The sequence below is a fragment of the Muntiacus reevesi genome, chromosome 10 (assembly GCF_963930625.1).
Source record: "Muntiacus reevesi chromosome 10, mMunRee1.1, whole genome shotgun sequence".
NCBI classification, from domain to species: domain Eukaryota; kingdom Metazoa; phylum Chordata; class Mammalia; order Artiodactyla; family Cervidae; genus Muntiacus; species Muntiacus reevesi.
The window spans coordinates 13,141,743-13,160,947 of record NC_089258.1 but is presented as its reverse complement, the minus strand read 5'-3'; the positions used below and the strand labels follow the sequence as shown (position 1 = coordinate 13,160,947).

Genomic DNA, 19,205 nt, shown 5'->3' with positions numbered 1-19,205 from the left:
CAGACATGACTGAGTGACCGAGCACATACACAATAATATATCAAAATATGGATTTTTCAAAAGATGAGCCCTAAGACCAGCAGCATCGGCATCACCTGGGAATTTGTTTGCAGTGTAAATTCCTGGACATTACTGTAGACATACTGACTCAAATCTTGGAAGTGCAGACAAATAATGTATATTTTAACAAGCCTTCAGGAGATTTTGAGGCATGCTAGAGTTTGAGAACCACTGATAAACCATAGTGTACATTAAAAAAAAATCATATTGTAATGCTAAGTGTGTAACTTGCCCTTCCAACAGAGTTGCTAGCCTTCTGGGGCGATCTCTGACTGTATTCATCACATATTGCTAATACTTATACCTTACACAAAAGAGGTAAGAATCTGAAGTTCTATGCAGTCCACAAGTGACCTTCTAGGAAGTTTTTATTCTGTCTGCTTGTAAGTGTTATGAATTAACTGCCAAAATTAAAAGCCTAGATACCAGAGTTACCTTGGAAAAAACTGCAAGATCTGGCAACACTGGACCCAATAACCCACATGGCAACAATCCACTGCTGAGCAGCTGAGGGTTTCAATCAGCTACAGTCCTTACCATTCCCTCAAACATCCCCAACACAGAGACTCCGTGCAGACCAATCTCACTCATTTATGTCACCTGTCTGGCCCCTAGGGGCATTTGGACTTGACTCATGTCTGGGCAGGGGCTTCCCAGGTGGCACCAGTGATGAAGAACCTGCCTGCCAGTGCAGGCGACATAGAGATGCCAGTTCAGTCCCTTGGTCAGGAAGACCCCCTGGAGGAGGGCATGGCAATCCACTCCAGTATTCCTGCCTGGAGAATCTCATAGACAGAGGAGCCTGGTGGGCGACAGGATCACAAAGAGTCAGACACAGCTGAAGCAACTTAGCATGCACGCACACACGTCTGGGCAGAGGGAACCTAAATTATCCGCAGCCTGAAATATTTAGTTGTTTCTGAGCAGCAAGTGCAGAACAGAATTCTAGAAGCCAGTGTTTCTGATTAGCACTGACTTTGTTTGGCTTCACCTTCCACCAGGTCATGGAGCAAGTCACAAAATACACACTCAAGATCAAGGCTTTGTAGTGACTTGCCCATGTGACAATGCATGAGTGAGCCATATTACGGCAAGAAGAGACTTTCATTAAGGAACAAAGGGATGGGGAAGATATGAAAATGTGATTTTGAGACCTCAGGTTTGCCTCATTCATGTATGTGCTCTGCTGAGCTGCAATAGCATATCAGCTTCGTTTCCAGAGAAGCGTGTGGAGAAAAAGTCACTCTCCAAAAATATTTTCAGGGCTCACAGAAATTTTAAGTCAAATCCTGGAGTAGAATTTGAACAAATGTGCCTTTAACACCAAGTAGTTTCTGTACAAAGGACACAGAAGGTACCATTTTTGCATTTTGCCCAGATACCTGGGCGCAGCTCATGAAATACTGAGGGGAGTGAGAGTTTGGGGTCTCTGTCTCAGTGGTAAGGACAAGTCCAGAGAGTGGTGGTGGGAACTCACACATCCACGTGGAGACAGGCTTCAGTAACAGAAGTTTCAACAGGGGAACACACTTCATCAGGAAGCCTGAAGGAAGCTCTACTTGCCATGGAATTCATCCCAAAGCAATATATATTAAAAAAAAAATACACTCAAAGATTACTGAACCAGAGGATACAGACAAGACAACACTATGAGTTGTAGGGCTACTTTCTGACAAATTCTTACTTTTTTTCTCTCCTTAACTACCACTGCGTCCCAGCACCCTTAAAAAAGGAAAGATAAGATGGAATATGTCACTGATGACTAAACGTTCTTTAAAACTGTTAGAATTTACAACAAGCATGATTTTCTCAAAGGCAAAGATGACTCAGAAAGACCTAATATTTTGAACAGTGTATTAAAGTTAAAACATTTCTTTATGGCAAAATAAATACATATACAAAATGGGACAGACTTGTGATGTGAAAACAAGAGTGCACTTTCTCTTCTTAGTCCTTGGTATCACTGTATTAGTCAGAGTTCTCCAGAAACACAGAACCAATAGGATGCACATATGTAAAGGGGGGATGAGATGTATTTTATGGAACTGGCTCATGCCATCATGGGCTGACAAGTCCTGAGACCTGCAAGGTGAGTTGACTGGACATAGCTGGTGACCCAGGAGAGCCAATGTGTTAGTTTCAGTGTGAAGGCAGGAAAAAGCAATGTACCTGCTAAAGGGCTGTCAGGTCAGAGGAACTTCCTTTTATTCAGAGTCAAGTCAGTCTTTCTGCTCCATGCAAACCCCCAACTGATTAGATGAGGCCCACCCTCAATGGGGAGGGCAATCCACTTTACTCAGCCTACAGTTCAAATGTTAACCTCATCCAGAAACACCCTCAAGACACAATCCAGAATAATGTTTAACCAAATTCTGAGACACACTGTGGCCCAGTCAGTTGAAACACAAATGTAATCATCACGGCTGCCCACATGCCCGATGGGTGAAAAAGCAAAGACTGTCACCTCACAGGGATTTTCGAATCTGTGAGGAGCAAACACCCAGGGAAGACAAACATGTGTCTGACTCTGTGGAGAAGAGGCCATCTCCTGAGACCCCTCCTTCCCCTTTCACCTAATAGCTGCTCTTTGTAAGCTCACTCAACTTTTATTCAAGATCATTTCAGTTCAGTTCAGTCGCTCAGTCATGTTCAACTCTGCGACCCCATGGACTGCAGCACACCAGGCTTCCCTGTCCATCACCAACTCCTGGAGTTTTCTCAAACTCATTTCCATTGAGTTGGTGATGCCATCCAACTATCTCATTCTCTGTCGTCCCCTTTTCCTCCTGCCCTCAATTTTTCCCAGCATCAGGGTCTTTTCAAAGGAGTCAGGTCTTTGCATCAGGTGGCCAGAGTATAGGAGTTTCAGCTTTAGCATCAGTCTTTCAAATAAATATTCAGGATTGACTTCCTTCAGGAGGGACTTGTTGGATCTCCTTGCTGTTCAAGGGACTCTTAAGAGTCTTCTCCAACACCACAGTTCAAAAGCATCAATTCTTCGGCGCTCAGCTTTCTTTATAGTCCAACTCTCACATCCATACATGACTACTGGAAAAACCATAGCTTTGACTAGACAGACCTTTGTTGGCAAAGTAATGTGTCTACCTTTTAATATACTGTCTAGGTAGGTCATAACTTCTCTTCCAAGGAGCAAGTGTCTTTGAATTTCATGGCTGCAGTCACCATCTGCAGTGATTTTGGAGCCCCCCAAAATGAAGTCTGCCACTGTTTCCACTATTTCCCCATCTATTTCCCATGAAGTGATGGGACAAGATGCCATGATCTTAGTTTTCTGAATGTTGAGCTTTAAGCCAACTTTTTCACTCTCCTCTTTCACTATCATCAAGAGGCTCTTTAGTTCTTCTTCACTTTCTGCCATAAGGGTGGTGTCATCTGCATATCTGAGGTTGTTGATATTTCTCCCAGCAATCTTGATTCCAGCTTGTGCTTCCTCTAGCCCAGCGTTTCTCATGATGTACTCTGCATATAAGTTAAATAAGCAGGGTGACCATATACAGCCTTGACATACTCCTTTTCCTATTTGGAACCAGTCTGTTGTTCCATGTCCAGTTCTAACTGTTACTTCCTGACCTGCATACAGATTCTCAGGAGGCAGGTCAGGTGGTCTGGTATGCCCATCTCTTGAAGAATTATCCACAGTTTATTGTGATCCACACAGTCAAAGGCTTTGGCATAGTCAATAAAGCAGAAATAGATGTTTTTCTGGAACTCCCTTGCTTTTTCGATGATCCAGCAGATGTTGGCAATTTGATCTCTGATTCCTCTGCCTTTTCTAAAATCAGTTTGAATATTTGGAAGTTCATGGTTCACATATTGTTGAAGCCTGGCTTGGAGAATTTTGAGCATTACTTTACTAGTGTATGAGATGAGTGCAGTTGTGCGGTAGTTTGAGCATTCTTTGGCATTGCCTTTCTTTGGAAGTGGAATGAAAACTGACCTTTCCCAGTCCTGTGGCCACTGCTGCTTCTTCTATATTTGCTGACATATTGAGTGCAGCACTTTCACAGCATCGTCTTGTAGGATTTGAAATAGCTCAACTGGAATTCCATTACCTCCACTAGCTTTGTCTGTAGTAATGCTTCCTAAGGCCCACTTGACTTCACATTCCAGGATGTCTGGCTCTAGGTGAGTGATCATACCATCATGATTATTTGGGTTGTGAAGATCTCTTCTGTATAGTTCTTCTGAATATTCTTGACACCTCTTCTTAATCTCTTCTGCTTCAGTTAGGTCCATACGACTTCTGTCCTTTATTATGCCCATCTTTGCATGAAATGTTCCCTTGGTATCTCTAATTTTCCTGAAGAGATCTCTAGTCTTTCCCATTCTATTTTTTCCCTCTATTTCTTTGTACTGATCACTGAGGAAGTCTTTCTTATCTCTCCTTGCTAGAACTCTGCATTCTAGTGGGTATATCTTTCCTTTACTCCTTTGCTTTTCACTTCTCTTCTTTTCACAGCTATTTGTAAGGCCTCCTCAGAGAGCCATTTGGTTTTTTTGCATTTCTTTTACTTGGGGATGGTCTTGATCCCTGTCCATAGTCCATCAGGCAATCTGTCTATCAGATTTAGTCCCTTAAATCTATTTCTCACTTCCACTGTAAAATTGTAAGGGATTTGATTTAGGTCATACTGAATGGTCTAGTGGTTTTCCCTACTTTCTTCAATTTAAGTCTGAATTTGGCAATAAGGAGTTTGTGATCTGAGTCACGGGTCAGCTACTGGTCTTGTTTTTGCTGACTGCATAGAGTTTCTCCACCTTTGGCTGCAAAGAATGTATCAATTCGATTTTGGTGTTGACCATCTGGTGGTGTCCATATGTAGAGTCTTCTTTTGTGTTGTTGAAAAATTGCTTGCTCGCAAAACTCTATTAGTCTTTGCTCTGCTTCATTCTGTACTCTAAGGTCAAACTTGTCTGTTACTCCAGGTGTTTCTTGACTTCCTACTTTTGCTTTCCAGTCCCCTATAATGAAAAGGACATCTTTTTTGGGTGTTAAATCTAGATGGTCTTGTAGGTCTCCATAGAACCATTCAGCTTCAGCTTCTTCAGCATTACTGGTCGGGGCATAGACTTGGATTACCATGATATTGAGTGGTTTGCCTTGGAAATGAATAGAGATCACTCTGTCATTTTTGAGACTGCATCCAAGTACTGCATTTCATACTCTTTCGTTGACTATGATGGCTACTTCATTTCTTCTAAGGGATGTTTGCCCACAGTAGTAGTTATAATGGTAATCTGAGTTAAATTCACTCATGTCAGTTCATTTTAGTTTGCTGATTCCTAAAATGTCAATGTCCACCCTTGCCATCTCCTGTTTGACCACTTCCAATTTGCCATGATTCATGGACATAACATTCCAGGCTCCTATGCAATATTCAAGATCACTGCGCAATAAACTACATAGAGCTGTGTGCCACTATGCATCTGACCGAATGGCTACAATTATAAACAGATGTTGAGAATAAAAAGGACTGATGAGACAACTAGAACTCCAACCCACTGCTGGAAAGGCTGTAAACTGGTGCAGCCACTTTAGAAAAAGTTTGGCAATTTCTTACAGAGTTAAATGTACCCATCACATGACCCAGAAATCCCACACCATTGTATTTACCCCCAAATAAATGAAAACTTACATCCACACACACACATCTGTATGTGAATATTTACAGTAGCCTTATGCATGATCACCAAATACAAGAAACAACCCAAATGTCCTTTAATGGGTGAACAGATTAAAAAACAGCATACAATGAAATACTATTCAGGGTTAAAAATGAAAAACTGACTCATACCTGAATCTCAAAAGTATTATGTTGATTGAAAGAAGCTGGTCTCAAAAGATTGAATATAGGTCTACTTAAATAATTTTTGAAAACACAAAACTGTAGTGATAGAGAATGGCTCAGCGGCCACCAGAGGGTATGGAGTGGAAGGTGGGTGTGACTCTAAGGGGTGAGTACAAGGGTGTTTTGGGGGCAAATGGACTATTCTGAATCCTGCTTTGGGAGGTGGTTATACAAATCTACACATGTGTTACCTTTCATCGAATTATACAACTCTCCTCCAACACCAAATTTACTGTATAATAATTTTAAAACAAGTGGCTAAAGAAATTGCATATCATCCACTTTATACAGAGGATAAATGAATATAATGGAAAATTTCTATGAACTGGGAGTCAGGCAACAGAAGTTGAACTCAGAATATACACACACAGGCAGCAGTAACACCTCACCATCATTTGTACATTCTGATATACAAAGGGAGCAGATGACATTCTTGAGTTACTAGGCGTGCAGGCATGCCCAGTCACTCAGTCATGTTTGACTCTTCACCAGCCCATGGCCTATAGCCTGCTAGGTTCTCTGTCCATGGGATTTCCCAGGCAAGAATACTGGAGTGGGTTGCCATTTCCTTTCCCAAGGGATCTTCTCAATCCAAGGATTAAACCCACGTCTTCTGTGGCTCCTGCATTGGCTGGCAGAGTCTCTACCACTGAGCCACCTGAGCAGGCTGACTTACCAGGAATGACCTGGTAATTCTCTGAAATGGCAAAACATTGTGATCTATATAATTTCTTTCCCAGGAAGTTTGCATTCATGGTCTCTGACAACAGCCTTAAGAGAGAAACTTTAGGTTTAGAGATATATGGTAAGGGCTTCCTGGGTTGCTCAGCTGATAAAGAATCTGTCTGCAATGCAGGAGACCCTGGTTCAATTCCTGGGTTGGGAAGTTCTCCTGGAGAAGGGATAGGCTACCCACTCCAGTGTTCTTGGGCTTACCTGGTGGCTCAGATGGTAAAGAATCCGTCTGCAACACAGGAGACCTGGGTTTGATCCCTGGGTGAGGAAGATTCCCTAGAGGAGGGCATGGCAACCCACTCCAGTATTTTTGCCTGGAGAATCCCTATAGAAGAAGGAGCTGCAGTCCATGGGGTTGCAAAGAGTTGGACACGACTGAGTGACTAAGCATAGTACAGCACATAGATGGGAAAGGATTTGCTCTGGATTTTGATCTCGGGTCTGTCTAGTTTTCAAATCACCATATAAAGTCACAGGAAAGATTACACTCTGATTCCTCTCTTTTCTCTGCTGAACCCTGAGCAGCCCTCTAATCCTCTGTGCTCTTAGAGTCCTGCTCTTCCTTTAATGCTATGGTTCTCAATGGGGGAGGGGGGAAGAGTCTGTACCCAGGGGACATGTGGTAACATCTGGAGGCATTTTTAGTTGTGACAGCTAGGGGAGAGGATGCTCTCTGGTGGGTAGAAGCCAGAGATGTTGCTAAACATCCTACAATGCACAGGAGAGTCCCCTGAATGACTATGAAGCCCAATATGTCACTAGTGCAGAGGCTGAGAACTTCCCAGAAACATGTATTAAACACATCCATGGAGAAGACTCTTGAGACAGCAAGGAGGTCAAACCAGTCCATCCTAAAGGAAATCAACCCTGAATATTCACTGGAAGGACTGATGCTGAAGTTGAAGCTCCAATACTTTGGCCACCTGATGCCAAGAGCTGACTCACTGGAAAAACCCTGATGCTGGGCAGGACTGAGGGCTGGAGAAGGACGAAATGGTTGGATGGCATCACCAACTCAATGGACATGAGTTTGAGTAAACTCCGGGAGGTGGTAAAAGACAGGGAGGCCTGGCGTGCTGCAGTCCATGGGGTTGCAAAGAATCAGACACGATTAAGCGACTGAACAACGACAACAGATGAGCCAGACACTTTGCTAGCTATGTTTATATTCCCATCTCACATATCTCCTCAAAACCCTTCTGAGGTATTAATTGATCCCCATTCATAGTTAAGAAGGTTCCTGTTCAGATGCATAAAGGAACGAGCTCCGATCCCAGTGATGAGACAAGAAGCAATGGGCATCCCAGGCCCTTGTGACTGCAAAGCATAGATCCCCACAGTGTGCCGAGCCCTCTGTATATACCTCCCTTCATTTCCATCTTGTCTGGTCTCAAAAATCACCTCTTAGCCCTGAGAGATCTGCAAATAAGAGGGAGCTGCTGAGCTGGCAAAAGGGTCCATCTGAATTTCAGAGACTCCAGGAAATGGGTGGGGCCTGTCATCACTAAGAACCACCCAGGATTGCTCCATCCATCCCTCCCTTGGCCCCCAGGGTGATAATGTGTGTCCTCCACCCAAATCGTCCAGAGACACTCCCAGCTGCTTGTTCTTGGATGAGTTCCTCTCCTCTCCCACCAGCCCCTGTTGGCTGCTGGATTCATCACAGGGAGCGGGGCTCTCAGGCAGGGGGCCAGGGACTGGGACACATCATGGAACAATGCACTACAGTCCATTTCCCACAGTGACATCCGATGGACAGGGTGTGCCTGAGAAAATCAGCAGAACGCTTTAAAAACAAGTCCTGCAATCACCCCTGAGTGATTCTGCTTCAATCTCACCCTTTCATATAATGAGTGTCGACAGTTTCAACAGTTAAAAATGAGGTGTGTATAAGACAGAGGGAAAGAGTAGAGAGAAAGAAAGAGAAGAGACAGATTTCCCTGGCTGTTCAATGGTGAAGACTCCATGCTTCCACTGCAAGGGGGCAGGGGTTCCTGGTTGGGGAACTAAGATCCTGCATACCGTGTGGCCCAGCCAAAAAAATAAATTAAAAGTATTAAAAAAAAGAGAGAGAGAGAGAAGAGAAAAAGAGAAGTAGGAAAATAGAGGGAAGGCAGAGGAACAGTGTGAGAGGAGAATAGCATATGCCTACAGCTTAGCATGAAACTTAGAACACAGACGATCTCATGACAAACAAGGAAGAACTCCAGACTGGGGACCCACTGGCAAACCAAGTGTGACCACATGGGGGGAAGCTAGTGCAGACTGGCTCCAAACAACTGCAGCTGGGCCTCAGGGCAGACCGCACACCCCAGTTCTCAAGCTCAGCAAAGCCGAGTCGTCCCCAAGGAAGCCCCAGGCTGGTGGCTGTGCTGTCCGGCCTCTGGGAGCCCGCAGTGTCCTTCCCCAGCCCCAGCACTGCACTCACAGTTCCAGGATCAGGATGACGTCTGTCTTGTTCTCATAAACCTCGTGCAGGGTGATGACGTTGGGGTGCTGGATCTCCTTCAGGATGCTGACCTCCCGCTCGATGTCCTCGCGGCTCACGCCCCGCCGGCTGGATTTGGTCCTCCTTTTCTTGATGAATTTGGCGGCATACTGTAGACCGGTGCTTTTCTCACGGCATTTCTTCACGACTGCAAACTGCCCACTGCAGAGAGAAGGGAGAAGAGGTCCCGGGTCACTTACACATTCCTTGTGTGCTGAGCTTAGACCCTCAGTCGTGTCCCACTCTTTGCAGCCCCATGGATGGTAGCCCACCAGTCTCCTCTGTCCATCGGATTCTACAGGCAAGAATACTGGAGCCCTCCTCCAGGGGATATGTGTTCTTTATTGTTCACTAAAACCCTACATCCCCAAGAATGTAGTCCCACGGGGTGGGGTGGGGTGGGAACAATAGGATTATAAATAAGGACATCCAAATTGAGGGAAATTAGTAAATTCAACAGAGAAATTTTTCTTCTATTTTGGCTCCATTAATTTAAGCCTCTTTCCTTATGAACAATGCTGCAAAGAATATAAATTTCTTTTCTTGAATTACATTTTATTAAATGGGTAATAACACCTCCATTTCTCCGTTCTCCTCCTTCTCCCCCATTTCAGATTCAGGGGCCACAGGAAGGAGCTCCCACCCATTGGGCCTCACTTCCATGTTCTTGTCCTGTGTTCTAGGAAAGCAAGGGGTCAGGACCAAGGGGTCAGGGGCAGAAAATATACAGGGTCCTGCCTTCAGTGATGTATTTCCAGCACGTACTAAGTCGCTTCAGTCATGTCCAACTCTATGGACTGCAGCCCACCAGGCTCCTCTGTCCATGGGGTTCTCCAGGCAAAAATACTGGAGTGGGTTGCCATTTCCTTCTCCAGGAGATCTTCCTGACCCAGGGATTGACCCCAGCCTGCATTGCAGGCTGCTTCTTTACAGTCTGAGCCACTAGAGAAGCACAAATACTTATTCATTAAAACACATCAACAACAACAAAAATACAAGTATACTTCATTTTATTGGGCTTCACTTTATGGTCTTCACAGATATTTTTTACAATTTGAAGGTCTGTAGCAATCTAGTATTGAGCAAACCTATTTGCTCCATTTTTTCCAACAGCATTTGCTCACATGTCTCTGTTTGCAGTATTTCAAACTTTTTCATGATTATTACATTTGTTACAGTAGTTTGTGATCAGTGATCTTTGATGTTACTCCTGAAAAAAGATTACAACTTGCTGAAGGCTCAGATGATGTTTAGCAATTTTTTGCAATAAAATGTTTTCTAATTAAGGTATCTATATTGCTTTTTTTTTTTTAAGCTCTAATGCTATTGCACATCTAAGAGACTACACTATAGTGTGCAACTTTTTTATGTAGTCATTTTGACTCATTTGATTGCAATCTTTGCTTTATTGACGTGATCTGGAACTGAACTTGCAGTGTCCAAGTCTGCCTGTATACATTTTGTTCACACTCCAGGGACTGATAAGTCATATGCACTAGACATTCGTTGGCTGCTTCTTTAGTATCACCTCTCTCCTGTTCCCTTCCCAAAATATCTACCACCAGGGTTTTTTTGGTTCTGGGAAGCCAAGTCCACCCCCAACCATAGATATGGTTCATGTAACCTGGACTAATCCAATTTGTGCACTATATTCTTTTTTGGAGAATGTGAAGACAAAGATTTTTGTTAAGACGCTTTGACACCCCTCTCCCCCCCACAAAGCTGCTGCCTGTCCTCTTGGGACCACTCCTGATCTAAAGCAGAGGCACCACTGTTCAATGGAAAGAAAACAGGTCCGTGGGAACCCTGTGGAGTGGCTGGATCCACCCTAGCCTGGAGTCGTCTGCCTTTAGACTTTTCAGCAACACAAGCCAATAAAATCCCCTTTACTGCTAAAGCCAGTTTGGTTGGGGTTTTTTATTTCTTGCAGAGGAAAGCATCCTCAATTCGACAGCAGAGCCTCCTACCCATGTACTGCTGCTAAGTCATGTCCAACGCTTTGCAATAAAATAACACAGTAACAGAGCTTGACAGAAAATAGTAAAGTGGCCACGCAAGCAGGGGAGAAGTATACCCTTAGAGTAAGTATACCCTTAGAGTAAGTATACCCTTGGGGTATACGACCCCAAGTAGTACACCCTTAAAGTCAGTGAGACACAATGGAAAGGTGCTTCCTATGTCAGTGCTGGCACCGTCACCTCCTCCTTAGCACCCTGGTGCCAAGGGTCAATCCAGCCATCACAGGATGGGCACATTTCTTGGCACCTGCTGGGGACCTGCAATGTGGAGAATTATCACAGTTACTTTTTGCTAGCTTTATTCTCCTCACGTGAAGACAAAAGGAAGACAGAAAAAATCAAATTAAGGCTAATATTTTGATGTTAAAGAATGGATACATTAAAACGTTACTCATTTACGTTGGCAGTGGGAGGCCCATGAAGATTAAAAACACATAGTGAAGAATTATTTTTAGAGCAGTGTCAATTTTTTTTTTGCATGACAGGTTATTAATACTTTCTTTCCCTGGTCAGCAGGATAGCAGAGACGCTGAAGAATAAATCACATCAGAACACTAGCACCTACTGCTCACAACCTTAAAGAGTCACGGGAAGGGTTATGACTTTATTACAATCATTTTCTGATTTCCTTGGGGAGTGGAACACCATGCTTTCCCTTTGGTAGGGGTTGGGGGGTGGGCTGCAGAGATGGGGCTTATGGAGAAAAGAGGAAAAACAGCCTGAATACAAAACAATGTTAGTTTTCCAGAAGCCAGTGAAGTGCTGCTTGTAACCCCTCTCCTCAAAAATACAGTACCACTTCCCCACTAAGCATTCTCAAGGGGCCCCAGGACCCAGCCCAGCCAAGGACCTCCAACCCACTGCAACACATGCTTCTAGGAGCTGGGCCCGAGCATGCGTCTGGCAGTCACAGCCACTCGTCAGGCAGACTTAAGGCAAACTCGGTAACTTGAATCACATTGCTTAAAAAAAAAAAACAAAAGCAAAGAGCCAAAGGGGGAAAAAATCATCAGGAGAGCCACAAAGTATTTAAATGCAAGACTAAACTCAAAGATTTTCACAGTCAAATGTTCCATGTTGGCATTCAATGCTTTCAGTCATGGGAAGTGAGAGCATCAGGTTCCCAACCCTAATGCTGAGTACAAGTGTAGTTCTGAACATCCTGTGTGTCGAGGCCATGAGTGTGTGCACACATCTAAGATGACCGTGTGGCTCAGGTTTGCAGCCTCATGTCTGGAACCCATTCCCTCACCAAGCCATTGAACCCTCGGTCACACTTCAGGGTCCCCTCAAGAGCGGTCTGAAGGTGGGAGAGGCCCCCGCACAGGAGAAGATGTGTTTCTAGGGCCCCTCATGGCAGCATGCTAGCATCTCAGCTAACTTTGGCTGCAGGATGTCAGATGAGGGTGTAGAACAGTTTGGGGAAATACTTTTTAGACCTATCAATGCTGCCTCTTTAAAGACACTTTTCCTTACTTATCACCCACTCTTCAACAATCTGCCTCCCCATTCCTTTGTTGCAATGAGTGCTGCATCCCCGAGTCCACAGGGCACCTCATAACCCTCTGTGGCACTTGCTATTTCCTGTTTCTTGCCCATTTTTGCCCCTCCCAAGACCATAGTCCCTTCAGGACCAAGGGCTGATTGGTGCATCTTCTATCCCAAAGCCCTGGGTGCACAGCCCCTCCAGGAGCCCATGCACAATGCAGAATTCTTGAATTTTGAATCTATAAGCTAAAAATCATGGGCTTCCCTTGTGGCTCAGTCAGTAAAGAATCTGCCTGCGATGCAAGAGACCAGGCTTTGATCCCTGGGTTGGGAAGATCCTCTGGAGAAGGAAATGGCAACCCACTCCAGTATTCTTGCCTGGGAAATCCCATGGACAGAGGAGCCTGATGGGCTACAGTGCATAGGGTCACAAGAGACTTAGTGACTACCACCACTACCAAAAACCAGAGGTGCTAAACTGAAGCTGCCTCACTATAATTCCATAGAACCATGGAGCAACGATGGGTACAGACTGACTGTATCCAAGTCCTGGTTCCAATGCCTAGTAGCTGTGTACCTGTGGGCTTCAGTCAGTTAGTTCAGTCACTCAATCGTGTCCGACTCCTTGCGACCCCAAGAATCGCAGCACGCCAGGTCTCCCTGTCCATTACGAACTCCCAGAGTTCACTCAAACTCATGTCCATCGAATCAGTGATGCCATCCAGCCATCTCATCCTCTGTCGTCCCCTTCTCCTCCTGCCCTCATTCCCTCCCAGGATCAGGGTCTTTTCCAATGAGTCAACTCTTTGCATGAGGTGGCCAAAGTATTGGAGTCTCAGCTTCAGCATCAGTGCTTCCAATGAACACCCAAGACTGATCTCCTTTAGGATGGACTGGTTGGGTCTCCTTGCAGTCCAAGGGACCCTCAAGAGTCTTCTTCAACACCACAGTTCAAAAGCATCAATTCTTCAGTGCTCAGCTTTCTTCACAGTCCAACTCTCACATCCATACATGACCACTGGAAAAACCATAGCCTTGACTAGATGGACCTTTGTTGGTAAAGTAATGTCTCTGCTTTTTAATATGCTGTCTAGGTTGGCCATAAGTTTCCTTCCAAGGAGTAAGCATCTTTTAATTTCATGGCTGCAGTCAGTATCTGCAGTGATTTTGGAGCCCCAAAAAATAAAGTCTGACACTGTTTCCACTGTTTCTCCATCTATTTCCCATGAAGTGATGGGACCAGATGCCATGATCTTAGTTTTCTGAATGTTGAGTTTTAACCCAACTTTTTCTCTCTCCTCTTTCACTTTCATCAAGAGGCTTTTTAGTTCCTTTTCACTTTCTGCCGTAAGTGTGGTGTCATCTGCATATCTGACGTTATTGATATTTCTCCCGGCAATCTTGATTCCAGCTTATGCATCTTCCAGCCCAGCGTTTCTCATGATGTACTCTGCATATAAGTTAAATAAGCAGGGTGACAATATACAGCCTTTATGTACTCCTTTTCCTACTTGGAACCAGTCTGTTGTTCCATGTCCAGTTCTAACTGTTGCTTCCTGAACTGCATACAGATTTCTCAAGAGGCAGGTCAGGTGGGCTTGTTTATTGCTAATACTTAACCACTCTGCCTCACTTTCTTCATCTGTAAAGTGGGTACAATATACTGCTTGCTTGGGAAGGTTGTTGGGATGGAGGGAGCAGGATTAAATTAAGCTAATGCTCGGCAAGTGGTTCCTTAATAACCCTGAGCTATTATCTTTCACAACTGGAGTTATTGTTAACAGCTCAGTTCCTTAAATCTCAAAGCACTGCAGTATAAACCCCTAAATGTCATCTCTCATGACTGCCTGGGGGAAGCGAGCCCTGAAAGGAAAAGTAAATCAGAACACAGAGAGCAGGGTGGTACTCTATGGAAAAGTATAGAACTATTGCTAAATCCGGAGGCTGGCTCCAGGCTTCTAACACAGCATCCTGTCCCCGCCCCACCCAGATGGAGAGAACTGCTCAGGACTCCTGCTCCCCACAGCTGCGCCCAGCGCCCCAGAAGGGATGGAGTCCCAGCTGAACTGCCCTGGAGGCCCAAGGCGAGGAGCTTGGTGTGACTCGGTGATGCTTGTCGGGCATTTCCGCAGGGTCACCTCCTCAGGGGGATTAGCAGGCTAAGGACAGACTCCTCGGAGAAGAAACTTGTCTCAAACACAGTGATTTGCTTTGCAAGACCTAATTCCCGTTGGGCTGTTGGTTAACTGCGGCTCCCAACCTTCCCTTCCTGATCCAGCTTCCAGGGTAGGAGGAGAGCAAACGCACAGAGAAGCCAAACCACGGCTGCCACCTAGGGGGCTGGCTGTCACTCCAGCTCCCATCCTGTGACAAACACAGGAGGCGCCTCAGTAACTGATACCCACACAGGCAGTGGATGGGGAAGGTAGCCTCCTTACTAGAAAACAGAAACATTTAAACTTGACAAGACAGAGGACAGGCAACCCTTATTTTCTTCGGGATCTTTATTTGCAAATTCACTTACTCCTTACAATCTTACTTGTAATCTAAAAAACTCAATACTCATAGTACTTTTGTGGTCATTTGTGGACCACAAATGACCAGACATGCTCAGACATGCATGTTCCCAGTGGAGCTCGGTTAAGGGCATGCTCTGCCTCCTTGTTTCAGCTCTCACATGGTAAACAGTGTCCTTTTCATAGTCTGTTCAGTGCATGTTTTCTGTTTCATTTTGCATTTTGTGCTTTTCGTTCATGATTTCCCTATTTAAAATGGCCCCCAAGCATGGCATTGAAGAGCTGTCCAGTGTTCATTAAGCATGGAGGCTATGGAGTGCCTGAGAGAGAAAACATGTGTTAGATAAGCCATGTTTGGCATGAGATATAGTGCTGTTGGCCATGAGATCAACATTAGTGCATCAACTATATACATATAGTGAGATGCCTTTAAATAGAAATACAACAAACAAGGTTATGCGTTGATCTATTGGTAAAAATGTGACCAGCTCACAGGACCCTAACTCTGCATTTCCTCCAGGACCACTGGTTCAGTATCCACTAAGTCAGTGTTTGTGATGAATTTATAGAACATTAACTACCATGATGAGCACTGACCTTGTGTCATTTTTTATTTTTTTTGTTTTTTTCATAACATTTTCTGTCATAGAATAACTGACAGTTTATTACATTAGGTACAGACAGCCACACTCATTTTCAAATGAAAGTTTTCCATTTAAGATAATGTTTATTAACCACCAGTGCTCAGATGCATATAAAGACAAGAGCCATCCCTGCTTTATAAGAGTTATCTATAAGAAAAAAAAAAAAAAAGTGTTTCAAACATAATCATGAATTTCATTGAAAAGAAAAAACTTTGGCTAAAAGGACCAAAGCTTCAATAAAATAACCTAATCTAATTTTGGAGGCTTTCCTGGTGGCTCAGTGGTAAGGAATTCACTTGCCAATGTAGGAGACACGGGTTCAATCCCTGGGTCAGGAAGATCCCCTGGAGAAGGAAATGGCAACCCACTCCAGTATTCTTGCCTGGGAAATCCCATGGATAGAGGAGCCTGGTGGGCTATAGTCCATGGGTTCTTAAAAGACTTGGACATGACTGAGTGACTACAATCAACAACAATCTAATTTTAGCCAACAATCTTAGTTTCCAATCTGATTTCCTTGTCTTATTTATTAATATATCGAATTTAAACAGTACCCTGGCAGTCATTCAATGAGCTTTATCCAGGATGCTATGCAAGGCATTTTACATGAAATTCACTTTATCATCATCTCTTCTATCAATGAGAAAACCAAGCCTCAGAGAGATTTTTAAAAATTACGCCAAATCACTCAGCAAGTAAGTTGCATAATTGAGAACTGGAGCTAAACCTAAGTGCATTTGCCTCCAAAGCTCTATTCAATGAGCACAGTTGCTATACTGGGCTTGTGTCCATTTTAACTGAGATACAAGCCACCCCCTGTGAAGTCACAGACAGGACTGGAACATCATTCAGGAAAGAGTTTTGTGAGGGGAAGGCAAAGAGAGGGGCCTTGTGGTTAAGTAAGTTGGGGCAATGGAGCTTCCTCTTTTCCACTGAAAATTCAAACAGTGTTCAATTAACTGAAACCATGGCTTTTACATTCTCAGGGGGGCTCTGCGATCAAAGGAAAACGCTGTTTATGTGTATGCTTAGGAAGCAAGATGCTAACACTGAGAAAGAACCACAGAAGGGTCATTCCCAAGGTCAGCATACAAGGCTTACATGCAACTGATGAAACATTTGTGTCTATAATTAGTTCTATCTCTCCCCTCCTTCCAAGATTTGCAATATGGTTTTTAATTAACACAAAATAATTTTTACTTTTGAACTCATATATCAAGTTCCTGGCAAAATTTTAGTGCTGGTGAGGAGCCTGGCAGGCTACAGTCCATGGGGTCGCAAAGAGTCAGGCATGACCGAGCGACTAAGCACATTTTTCTTGAAGAGTTGAGTTCTGAGAGTGGCACAGACTCCAATCCTGCTAGAATACAGGAATTACAGGTCTTAATTATTTAAGAGGTGAGGTGACAGAAAAGACTGTTCAAGGATGAGTTCACATTTGATAATAATTCACATTTATGGCAGGCGATAAAAACCCCAAAGAGCTTATAGAGTAAGGGAGAGAGAAGCCTGCTAACACTGTAAGGTGGGAAGGGCCACAGAAAGGACACGGCCACTTGGGACCACTTCAGGGGAGAGGATGGGGGTCAGGAGACCCAAGCTGTGTTCTGAAGTCCGGGCTCCAGCCAAAAGAGGAAGAAACTGTGTGCTGGAGGGATGGTTTCCAAGAGGAAGAAGAGCATGACCCAGGGCAGGGAGGCATGAGAGAGCCTGCCTGGTATTCTTAAAAGAAGAGAAAGTGGTGGGGGGGAAATGAGCGATCCTCACAGCCAGGGTCCTGCCCAGAAAGGAGCAATGCCAGCCTGACCCTGCTCACAATGTGGGAAAGCTGGGAGCTGACTGAGCCTTGGTTTCCTCCTCTGTATAAGAGCAACGGCAATCTGAAATGAGGTCATGCACGTGAGTACAGCATTCAAGCACATGAACAGGATGAAAGTTAGCACGTTGGCTCAGCTTCATACTTCTTAAAGAAGCCAAGAGGTTTCCCCGATAGCTTAGTTGGTAAAGAATCTGCCTGCAATGCAGGAGACCCTGGTTTGATTCCTGGGTTGAGAAGATCCCCTGGAGAAGGGGTAGACTACCCACTCCAGTATTCTTGGGCTTCCCTGTTGGCTCAGCTGGTAAAGAATCTACCTGCAACACGGGATATCTGAGTTCAATCCCTGGGTTAGGAAGATCCTCTGGAGAAGGGAAAGGCTACCCACTCCAGTATTCTGGCCTGGGGAATTCCATGAACTTTATAGTCCATGGGGTTGCAAAGGGTCGGACACAACTGAGTGACTTTCACTCACTCACTCAAAGAAGCCAAGAGGGTGGCATTTCAGAGGCTGAAAGTATTAGTATTAGTCACTCAGCTGTGTCCGACTCTTTGCGATCCCATGGACTGTAGCCCACCAGGCTCCTCTGTCCATGGAATTCTCCAGACAAGAAAACTGGAGTGGGTTGCCATTCCCTTCTCCAAAAGCAGCACCTGATTTCTTCTTGGCAGTTTTCTTTACAACATCTTTGAAATTTAAGTGTTAAATCTCTACATTTTCCCCCTCATTAGGACTCAACAAAGCTATTTTCATTTTGGATGGGACTTATGTGATTTTCCACAGTTGGTCCATAAAGGACCATGTGGCTTTGTATGCTGAATTTTTAGCCTGTAGGTAGGTGATGGGAGGGCTTCCCTGGGCAATCAGCAGTAAAGAATCTTCCTGCCAGTGCAGGAGAGGTAAGAGAAATGGGTTTGACTGCCCGGTCGGGAAAATCCCCTGAAAGAACATATGGCAACCCACTCTAGTATTCTTGCCTGGAGAATCCTACAGACAGAAGAGCCTGGCAGGCTACAGTCCATAGGGTCACAAAGAGTCAGACACAACTGAAGCGAATGAGCCCTAATGCATGCAGGTGATGGGAAGCAGACAGCATTTTGCAAAGATGACCTCAGCTGTATCTCCCATCGCTCACGCTCTTGCTTGGTGTGGCCCTGGCTTTCCTATCATCCCAGTCCCCTGGAATCTGAGCTTGGTTCTGACCATTAGAACGTGGCAGACGTGACTCTGGGGCTTCTGCCTGGGTTGTCAGCATGCACGCTCTTGAGAGCTAGCTCCCTCTGGGAACCCAGCCACCACGCTGGGAGAAGCCATGTGGACATGTTCCCATCAATAGCTCCCGCTGAGTGTGAGAGCAGCTCTAAAAAAGTCAGTCAGGTGAGTCTTCAGGTGGCTCCAGCCCCAGCGAACACCTACCTCAGTGCCACCATGTGAGAGAGACCCCCAAGCAAGACACTCACAGAAGCATATGTTCATAAAAAAATGTTGTTTCAAGCTACCAAGTTTTGGGGTGTTTGTTTCACAACAGTGGATAGGTGGAACAGCTACTAAAAAAAAATTTATTTAAAA

The 19,205-nt window shown here is 44.6% G+C and overlaps 1 protein-coding gene across 3 annotated transcripts in view; it reads right to left on the bottom strand.

Moving 5' to 3' along the window:
* DAPK1 (death associated protein kinase 1) overlaps nucleotides 1-19,205 on the bottom strand; it is a 207,751-nt gene that overhangs the window by 88,368 nt on the left and 100,178 nt on the right. For all 3 annotated transcript variants that reach the window (XM_065946929.1, XM_065946930.1, XM_065946932.1), the window contains exon 3: nucleotides 9,094-9,315. In XM_065946929.1, the coding sequence (XP_065803001.1) occupies nucleotides 9,094-9,315 (222 nt within the window). The remainder of the gene's footprint in view (nucleotides 1-9,093; nucleotides 9,316-19,205) is intronic.